Source organism: Solanum tuberosum, unplaced genomic scaffold, assembly GCF_000226075.1.
Source record: "Solanum tuberosum cultivar DM 1-3 516 R44 unplaced genomic scaffold, SolTub_3.0 scf00309, whole genome shotgun sequence".
In the NCBI taxonomy this organism is placed as follows: Eukaryota; Viridiplantae; Streptophyta; class Magnoliopsida; order Solanales; family Solanaceae; genus Solanum; species Solanum tuberosum.
Window position 1 is genome coordinate 6,598 of NW_006239232.1, and position 10,583 is coordinate 17,180.

Genomic DNA, 10,583 nt, shown 5'->3' on the forward strand with positions numbered 1-10,583 from the left:
ACACTGATGGACCCCAGATATCAAATAGAAGTACAATTATGATAAAATTTTAAACGTTGGGCCCGTGCATAGCACGGGCAACACTCATCTAGTATATATATATAAGTGGCAATAAGCAGACGTGAGACGGTCAACATGCTTGCCGACCAAGGGCATCTTTGGAATAACACTATAATTTTGCTATGACATGTTGTACATTGTAGGATCGATTGTTGGACATTTTGAGATTTTGACTCAAAGCCCAATTGCTTTTTGCTTAATTCAAATAGCAGCCCATGCATTGCTTTTTCATGTTTTGATTTTGCCCCGGATTTGATCTTTTATTACATGATTGCCTGCAGATAATTTCGTAAATATTGCAAAACCAAAGGATGATTCTATTTAAAAAGGCAACAATAGTGATGTCAGAGAGTACACCTGCCAAGTCCTTTAGCTTTTCCACAATTGTGGTCCCATGTGCTTATCCTTTATTCATAGACATATTTTCTCTCTCTTTATAAAAATTCTATATTCACAATTTAGCTTTTGTTAATAAAAAAAAATCACAATTATTATTAAAAAATCAATCTTAAGAAAATCGTTCACTTTAATGAATATAATATTTCTGTAGTACATGAGATAATGAAGACAATTGTAAATAAATTAATACAATTGTAGTAGTTAATATTTAATTATTAACAACATTTGATTGACTTTTGAAATTCTATTTATGCCACATACATTGGGATAAGAGAAGTAACATATATTTTTAAAAATTTACTTAAAAAGTACTATAAATTACAATAAGCAAAAAAAGTAACATGTAATATTTAATTTGGAAACTACGTACAAAGTATTGTAAATCTCAATAATTAACAACATTTGATTGACTCTTAAAATTCTATTTGTGCTACATACATTGGGATAACAGAAGTAACATATATTATTAAAAATTTACGTAAAAAGTACTATAAATTACAATAATCAAAAGAAGTAACATGTACTCCTAATATTTAATTTGAAAACTATGTAGAAAGTATTGTAAATCTCAATTATTAACAACATTTGATTGACTCTTGAAATTTTATCCGTGCTACATACATTGAGACAAGAGAAGTAATATATATTATTTAAAAAATTACGTGAAAAATACTATAAATTACAATAATTAACAACTTAAATATTTAAAAATTATATTAAAATTTAACTGACTTTCTAAATTCTATCTATGTCACATAAAGTGAGACAAAAACATAATAGTTATTGGGCCCGTGCTAGCACGGGCACTTGTGTCTAGTGTATATATAAGTGTGGAACCACACATGTGAAGCATGCATGTTGACATTCACCTCACCTCTCTGTGGTTATCTACACTTACATATATAAGTAGTAGATGTACCACTGAGGGATACATAATAACAAATTTTAGCACCCTATTTATTTTTATTTGTTTGTTAATGTTTGATGAATTAATTGTTTTAGATCAATTTATGTATTACTTTAATAGTTAAAACAAATGTTTTCTTAATATGTTATTGGTTAAATAATATAGTATTAACTAAAAAAAAATATTACTTTAATAGTTTAACTCAACCTTTTCATCTAATTATGAATTACAATGGATCATCTATATAATTCATCTTTGGAAGGGGGAAACTTGGAGTAAGGTAGTTCTGTCCTTTCATCTATATGTTAGGAGTTCAAATTGTGAAAACAGTCTCTAATGCCTGCATTAGGATAAATGGTCGATAAGGGATGTGATATAGATAATCTATCCTAATGCAGACATTACGAGTTGTTTGGGTGCGGTTTTTTCTCAAATCTCACTTGCTATTTGGGTGCGGTCTTTTCTTGAAACTTACTAACGCGTGATATTTTATGCCTCTGAGTTGTCCATCTAATTATTAATTATGTTTAAGTATCCATGTGGTCCATCATTTTATTATCAACTTAGCTGTTAATCTACTTTATTAAACCATTTTACTTAGTGTATTATAGATTGATTCTTTTTGGATCAATTTAATGTTATAGTCAATTTATACATAACATGATTGTGTCAAAATTAGTACCTATAAAAGGGAGGGGAAAGGAAACGTAGAAACAAAAAGGAACAAGACTACCAAGTGTAACCATCATTGAGCAACAAGTTTACACAAACATTAAGATATCATGAATAACTTGAGATTTTGCATCTTACAATATCTGGAGAACATGTTATTTTCCACTTCCCTCATAAATAATACTAGTAACATTTATGTCACTGTAACGCGAATGAACAAATGAACGAGATGCAACACACCATATCTATCGATCAAGTTTCTACATAGATGAATGATGATGCATCCGACGTCCTTTCCATCCACACAGATAATTAGCTTGGGGACGTGTTCTCTGTGGTTTTGTTTCTTTCATTGTTATAGGTGAAGAAATTGTGTGCATCTCATATGGAGGAGTAGATGTAGCTAGACAAACTGATCTCTCGATTAAACTAGCATCATCAATACTCTCTCCATTTCGCTTGTCAAGCCACGAGATGATATCTGAAAAGACGATTTCAATGTTGTCTTCTGGCTCACCATATGTCAAACCATGCCACATTCCTGGATAGAGTTTTATAGTCTTGTCCTTGCTACTCGCTTGCTCGTATAAAGCCTTACTTACTTCTGGATCAGTTACTATGTCTGCTTCTCCATGTAACACTAAAAATGGTAGAGTGACCTGTCGAAACAACAGAACGAATTTATTATTTTCAACTACACAACATTTCCAGTTTCCATTTTGTCGGAATGATTCAATTATTGTTTAAAGGGAAGACGGTTAAGTAATAGTTACCTCGTGCAAACTTTCCTCAAGGTGCATGCTGGTTCTCAGCATTTCCAATGCTGTCTTTAGTCTTGGCTTTGCCTGATAAATTAACTTGTTCCCGCGTACCTATACTTGCAAAATGACAAGAAATGGACATCATTTTTTTGATGGAGGACAAGAAATGGACGCCGCACATCATTAGTACTTGGAAGCTAGCAAATGTTGCATATTAACTTAACGATTAGCCTCACCTCTTCCCTTTTAGCTGGTTCCTTGAAGGCCGAATCAATGACATCCTTTGTCGGGACTATTTTCCATCTTGGTATTACATCCTCCACTTTAGTTAGCAAGCTTATAACCATCGGATGTGGCTTCACCTTCTCAGATATCTGATGATTTTTGCAATGTAAATTAGCAACACCATAACCGACTTCGAAAGGTCCCTCAATACTAAAGGCAAGCAATAAAGCATATCGATTACAGTAAATGTGTTAAGACAGAAAATCTTAATTGGTCTACCTTACACATCGGTGCAACCAGAAGAGCACCATGCCAAAAGGAAGGATCCTTCTTGTGTGTTAAAAGAGCCACGGCCCCTCCCATCGACTCCCCATATAGAAACCGTGTTTTCTCTCTATACTCCTCCTGCGCTGATTTTCAAGAGAACGGGCATGTTAGCAAGAGGATAACTAGTATGTGAAGCTTTTTAACAATTGTAAGTTGTAACCATACCTATCAGGCTGAAAAATATTCAACTTAAATAAAGCTACTCCGAAAAATTCCCAAGAGAAAGGAAAAAGGAAAATCAAAGATAGATTATTTGTCACTGTGACAGCTTCTGAGGTCATGTGGTATGTACATTTAACTGATAACAGTGAGGGTTAGACTACTTGTGAACCAAGAGGGCATTTGGTAGCTTACCACAAACTGACTTGAAAAACTCGCTGCAGTCGTTGACAATGTTGTCAAACTTTTTGATGTAACAGCGCGCACCCACTGACCGTCCATGACCTTCATAATCTATTCCAAACACCGCGTATCCATTATTTGCCAGCTTTGTCCCAACACCTATCCATAACAGTACAATATCTATGTTAAGTTGGATCTATGCCACGAGCTTTCGCAATTCTATTGTGCTACTAGAAAGAGCACCAATGTATTGGCTATAGGCAGGCATAGTCGCATAGATAGCAATTGTGTAAGACTTTCCTTAGGTATATGGGGCTAGAGAAGATTACAGAGTTGAGTTCTCAAATGGTCACTCAACTAATAGTTATCATCTCAGAAAGTCCGTTTCTTTGTTGAAGAAAATTAGAATCAAGAATAAAAATGACTTTTTGAGATAATAAGTAACTATTAGTTGAGTGTCCATCTTAGAAATCAACCGTAGATTACAGTTTACAAAAGGATCTCCTCCAAGAGTTAGTTGAACCACTCAAAACAAATGGATTGAGCAATGTCAAACACTGTAAATTCACAACAATATTCAGTTATGTGTATGAGGTAATATTCCCATATCTCCAAGTCCCACCTACCATTCTTTTTTTGAAAAAAAAAATAGAAGGAAAATCAAATGTTTGATGACACATCATTTGTCAACAGAAAAAACTTGGTAGACGTTACAGAAAGAATACTCAAGGTGGGCCAGGTCAGAACAAAAGAACTCCAAAATAGACTAGCAGCTAAAATGCCCTGGTCCAAGAATAAGAAAACCAGAAGCTTTTCTCACTGGAAGCCAAGTTGAACAGGTCAGTAACATTTCAGGATATCTGTTTTCATGATAGTCGTGTCGGAGCTACTTTACACGCACCTCGACTATTCTTCCGGCACCTACTACCTCACACCAACACAGGTACCAGGTAACTTTGTTTCTCAAGGCTTAAGCAACATTTTAAAATATATTTCATTTTTCTTGTTTACTATTATTTTTTGAATAGTCAAAGTCTTAAAGTTAGATGACTCTTAAATGATTTCAGATGTACCTATCATACTTGCCTACTATTAAAATCTATGTTATGTTTAAAACTTCTATTATTTGACTTGTTTAGCTGTATTCAAAGTGTCCCACAAATTTTGATGTGTGAAGCAAGAGGTTACTTATAGGCCCCAACTAATTTGCTAACCTAATTAATCTATCAAACTACCAAGATAGGACTTTTAATTTAATGTTTCTCAATAGTCAGTCAGCCAACCTACCAGCAAGCCATTAATCCTCCTTATTTTAGTAGACAAACAATTAAGTTCCAAGATAGCTGTTAATTAGCAAATTAACCAAAAAAAGGACAAGAAATAGACTAATCATGCAGCTGGAAACCATATTAGGATGTTATTTAAGGGTGAAAATTACTTTGTTTCAACAAATCTATAGTACCTTCAGTATGAGAGGAACAGTAGTGTTAGGTGAGTTTTTAGTCTGACCATTTAATTTGAGAACCATTTTTCATTGCATCTTTAACTACTAGCTCCTAACAATTGCATTATTTTATATCACCAATAATTGTGCCCTCACAAAAAGAAAATCTTGTATAATGATATACCACAACCAGATGAACATAATGCACATACTGCCAAGTTAGCTAACATAAAACTCCGCTTCAATCTCAAGCAAGACAGTTGGCTATATGAATCCTCTTCATTGTCGGTGTCGCTCTATTTAAGCTCATCTCTATCGAATATAATACAAAATAGAAATAAAAAAGTACTAGAAGTTCTCAATAAAATAAGTGAATGATAAGATATGGGCACCAACTGAAAATCCTCTAAATTATTGTATTCAACCAACAGTTCACAAATATATAAAAAAAGACTTTTAAAAAGATATGATAAGACAAGAGACATAAATTTTACTGGTATGGTTGGTCACCTAAAATGAAATAGGCAAGTGTAGCAGGAAAATGGCCCATATTGTACAACACTAAATTTAAAGTTGCCTCACCAGAAAAATGGACCCCAAAAAATAACGAGAGGGTTGTAGTGGCGTAGTAAATACTTCTTCATCCTTAATCAGAAATCTCAAATTCAAGTGTCTCTGAGTATGGAGTCGCCTTTGTTAGGGAGTATTTTATCCCTAATGTGGGACATCCTAACGCGAATCTGGATTTAGTCGGGCTTTAATGTGGAACCGGACATCTGGAAAAAAAATTGGGCCCCAAAAGTATAAAAAGTGGGCTCCTTTTTCACTGTTACTCTGTGACAAACTCAACAGGAAGAAAAAAGAAGATAGTAAAAGTAAAACAATCTCTTGAATGGCATATACATCAAGTCACGAGAGGTAGGAGGAAAAAGTTATGACATGCATTGATGACACCGGAAGCATATTCAAGATTTAAATTTTATGCGTTCAAACTTTAACTACGAATTCATATTCACTATTTACTGTACATCAAAAGTATTGAATTCATATGAACCCGATTATCCATCCAAACATTAAAACCACAAGGAATACAAACATTTCTACAGAAAAGTTGGCCATGAAAGTGAAAAACAGATTAAAAAAGGAAACATTTATTACTGTACCTCTCATGAATCTACTGCATTCCATGCCATAACCTACAACAACAACATCATTAATGAATTTGTTAAATCAAATTTCAACAAAAACCAAAAAAAAAAACACGAAAAGAAACAAAAAAAAAATACAAACCATGGCAAAGGAAAACAAGGGCTTTTGGAGAAGAAAAGGGCAACCATCTACAAGTGAAGAGTTGTACACCTCTTGAATTCCTTATAAATACCTAATGCCATTGATGTAAAGACACAATTTTTATTAAGAAAAACACCATACTATACAAAGTAAAGAAGAAAAATATGCATGCCCATTGAAGAAAAAAGCAAAAAGAACAAAGACCCACCTCATGATATTCAACACCCATTGTATATTTTCAGAAAAAATAACCAAACCCCAACTCAGAAATGTGACTCAACATTCATGGGTAAGTGACAGATCTGTGTATTATGGCCTTATGGGTGCAATTATTATTTTTTTTGCAGAAAGAAGGGAACAAACAGAGAAAAAGTGATTCTTAATATGATAGAAGTATAGTAAGATATTGAATTCTTGGAAAACAGGGAGAGGGATAAAGTGAACCTGAGAAGTTGGAATATGTATAGAGAGATATAAATAGATATAATATATATAAGATAGGATGAGGAGACTGAAAAGATTGTGAAGTTCAGATTATTTTTTTCTTTTTATGAGATGTGTATTTTTGGTGTTTTTTTTTTCTTTTCATTTTGGGGCTTATATTTATACCGAAGTTCCATTAATTTAAAATTTTGCGCCTAAAAATCTCATATTAAGGATAAAATGATTTCTAATAAAAATGATTTTGTACTCAAAAAGACTCAAACTCAAAACTTCTTAGTAGACGGAAAAATTTAAATCCAAAACCTCTAACTTAGAATGAAGTAAAAATTAGTTTATACTAAAAAAACTCGAACTCGAAACATGTTAATAAGTGTATTTTTGGTTTTGATTGATAAAGGAAGCTTCCAGATTTGTGAGGTAACGTAGCTGACTGGCTATGCCCATCCCTTTGCTCTTCTCCAGAATTTTAGATTTCTATCACTATTAAACACATACGTACGTGTAAACATTTTAATTCTCTCAATTATAAACACTTCAATTTATGAAATAATTATCTAGATATTTTTAAAATTATGTGTCACATTTTGATTGTTGGTTAAAATATGTAGATATACAATCTTAAAGTTTATGTATTGATTCATTATTTAAATTTGAGTATCCTAAAAGTTACTTCTAATCTAATATAATTATAATAAAAAGAAACATACGTAATAGTTTTGTCATTTGATCACACGTGTTCTTAGTTCTTATTATGATTATAACTCTTACTACTTTCCGATCATTTTCACCTATTGATAATTCACTTGTTGTATTTTTTTTTTAAAATAATTAGTACAAAAATGACAAGTTTATTTTATTATTTTTTTAAATATAATAAATTTACTATTTTAAATAATACTTAATAATAAAAAATGAAACAACTATAACATAGAAAATTATATTTTAAATTGAATAAGTTAAAAGAAATATAATTATTTTAAATAAATAACAAATAAAAATAGACGGAGAGAATAGTAATATAGTGTAACACGTAATATAAAGATGGACATCTTTGTTTTCTTTGAGTCTTGGATGTCCAACGTATAGGATGGACATCTTCTTTTCTTTCCTTTAGTTACTATTTTTTTTACTAGAATTGTTGAAAATATATGGGTTGTATTTAGATTGGTATTGAAAATAAACTATTATTAGAGCATGTGACGTAGTGGATAAATTGTTCCTTTTGTAATTAAAGGTCTTTTGATATATATAAATAGTTATCTTTGATAGAAAGTAAAAAAAAAATTAAAAAAAAGCTTCAAGCAAATCGAGATGGAACCACAATTTTTTATGATGATCTAAGGAGTGCTAGGAAATGCATGCATGTTCCTCCAATTTCTCTTTCCCATCCTTATCACGAATCCCAATGTTATATATTTATTTTTATCTTATTCATTTTGCCCATTCTTTTGCTTATCCATTTAATACGCGACATCAACTAATTTAGCCATTTCCCCATGTGTATTCCATTCCACCGGCCACCCTTTCCAAAATTTATTTATACTCATAAGTTTAGAATATGTATATTGTGAAGATGAAGATATTGATATATTAGGAGTAATAAAATTAAAAATGAGATTATTCGAAAGAAAGTGAAAATAATTTGTGACGAACAAGGTTAAAAAAATAAGGCTAAAATGATTTGAACATATACAAAGAAGATGTGTTGACGTCCTAGTGAGGAGGTATGAGAGCTAGTTAGAGGGTAAAGCTAGGTAGAGGGTAAAGCTAGGTAGGTCAAAAAAGAATTGGAAAAGGTGGTTAGACAGGACATGACGTAACTTTATATTATCGAAGACATATATAACTTTAGATAGAAATCGGTGGAGGTCGTGTATTAGGGTAGAAGGTTAGTCAGGTTGGAGCGTTGTCTTGTTGTGCGTAGGTTTAGGTTTGGTAGTGTTTATCGTAGTACTAGTCGTACTCTTTTAGTTCTTGCATGTGTACGTTGTTAATTGTGTTCATATTATCCCACTATTTTGTTGTTGTTATTGTTTCTTTCTTGTAGACTTAACACTTTTTTTAATTAAGGGCTATATTTTCTTCTTCTTTTATTTTGATTGGATTTAATTTGATGCACTTGAGTCAAGTCTTTCGAAAAAGAACCTCTCTACTTCCAGGAGATAATAATAATAAAATCGGTAAATACTCTATTCTTTTTAGACTCTACTGAATAATTTGTTACTGAGTATGTTATTGTTATTGCACTCTTTGTTCATAAAAAAATGATAATTTAATAGCTCCTTCATAAATTTGACATGTTTTTTATAAAAAATTATAGATAGTTAAGTTTAATCACCAATCAAATAAACAGTTAAACTTTAAAAAAAAAACGTATATTTTGAACACATGTGCACATAAGTTCAACTGAGTGAAACATTTTATTTCTAATATTTTATTAAGTGGATCAATTACTAGATAACACGTATAGTATTTTACAAATAATTTAAAATATAATAAATACAATTCAAAAAATATAAACTCACTTTATTTTGCCTTGACTTGTCAATAATATCTAAAGTTCAAATGTCAAATTCAACTACAAATTATCGATTGAAAACCTCATTCATCAACTGAAATATCAAGCACAAGAACACTATAAAATTTATAAAATAATTACAATTTTTTTATTTGTAGTAGGTAGGGTCGAATTTATAGGCAAAATACGGGGTATGTGAACCCATGATTCTCCATTAAATTATGCATTTTATGTATATTTTCTAATATATATTTTATAATATTATCTGTTGACACTCATGCTACGTTGGAAACAGCCTCTCTACCTCCACGAGGTAGTGGCAAGGTCTGCGTACTACTTACCCTCCCCAGACCCCACCTAGTGGGATTTCACTGGGTTGTTGTTGTTGTTGTTGTTGTTGACACTCATGCTACAAGATGACTAAATAATACACTTGAATATTAAGTTATTTACCAAGAGAACCACGGATCAATTCTCACTTAATACACTTTTCTCCTTTTTTAAACGATGCACTCATATTCTAGAAAATCTGAAATCGCTAAAATATAAAAATCTCGATTCATTTATCCCTTCATCGTTTGATTTTTCGCAGGATATACAAGACTTTTCTTCAGTTCTTTGGGATGATGCCATAACAATGGGCCGTTGAGTGATTCAAACGGGCCTTTTAATTCTTGAGGCCCATTAATTTGAAGGAAAGTGAATTTTCTTTGTTCACATCTCATTTTATTTTAGAGAAAAAAAAATAGGAAATACTTCATTCATTTTTATTTATTTGACCTTTAAATTAAATATTGAATTTTCTTTCTCCCTATTTTAATAAATTTAAAAAGTTATTGTTTAAATTAATAGTAGTTAAATTTAGAGTTTTAAAAAAACTTAAATAAAATACATACCTAATAAAATCATTGTGATATCAAATTATCAATCTCTTGAATAAGAGATTCTATTTGCTAAGATCAATGATATTTTAGGAGAGACTAAATTGCTTATAAAAGAAATTATTAGCAATTTTATATAATAAATAGTTTTAAAAAGAGCAACTTTCACATATAGCAAACACAAAATTCATATTTGTATGCTATAGCAAAGTTGGCATAATTGCGCTCCATAGCAAACATATATATGTATAATTCGCTATACATATACAAAAAAAAAAACAGTTGTATAATCTACTTTGGTATACATATACAA

At 31.3% G+C, this 10,583-nt stretch overlaps 1 protein-coding gene across 1 annotated transcript; it reads right to left on the reverse strand.

Moving 5' to 3' along the window:
- Window positions 1-2,114: 2,114 nt before the first annotated feature.
- On the reverse strand, window positions 2,115-6,891 carry LOC102599748 (caffeoylshikimate esterase). Its single transcript, XM_006359782.2, has 8 exons — window positions 6,636-6,891; window positions 6,428-6,518; window positions 6,301-6,333; window positions 3,706-3,852; window positions 3,304-3,434; window positions 3,036-3,173; window positions 2,812-2,910; window positions 2,115-2,697 (listed from the first exon to the last, which is right to left on the reverse strand). Exons 1-8 carry the CDS (start codon window positions 6,654-6,656, stop codon window positions 2,299-2,301), a joined length of 1,059 nt encoding a protein of 352 aa, XP_006359844.1. The 5' UTR covers window positions 6,657-6,891; the 3' UTR covers window positions 2,115-2,298.
- Between the last annotated feature and the right edge of the window lie 3,692 nt (window positions 6,892-10,583).

What these genes read in the sequence shown, in the direction of transcription:
- LOC102599748 (XM_006359782.2), bottom strand. Translation starts at nt 6,656, where the DNA reads ATGGGTGTTGAATATCATGAG. An exon ending in CCTTGTTTTCCTTTGCCATG is followed by an intron (nt 6,334 to 6,427) that starts GTTTGTATTTTT and finishes TTGTTGTTGTAG; the next exon opens with GTTATGGCATGGAATGCAGT. An exon ending in GTTTTTCAAGTCAGTTTGTG is followed by an intron (nt 3,435 to 3,705) that starts GTAAGCTACCAA and finishes CTTGAAAATCAG; the next exon opens with CGCAGGAGGAGTATAGAGAG.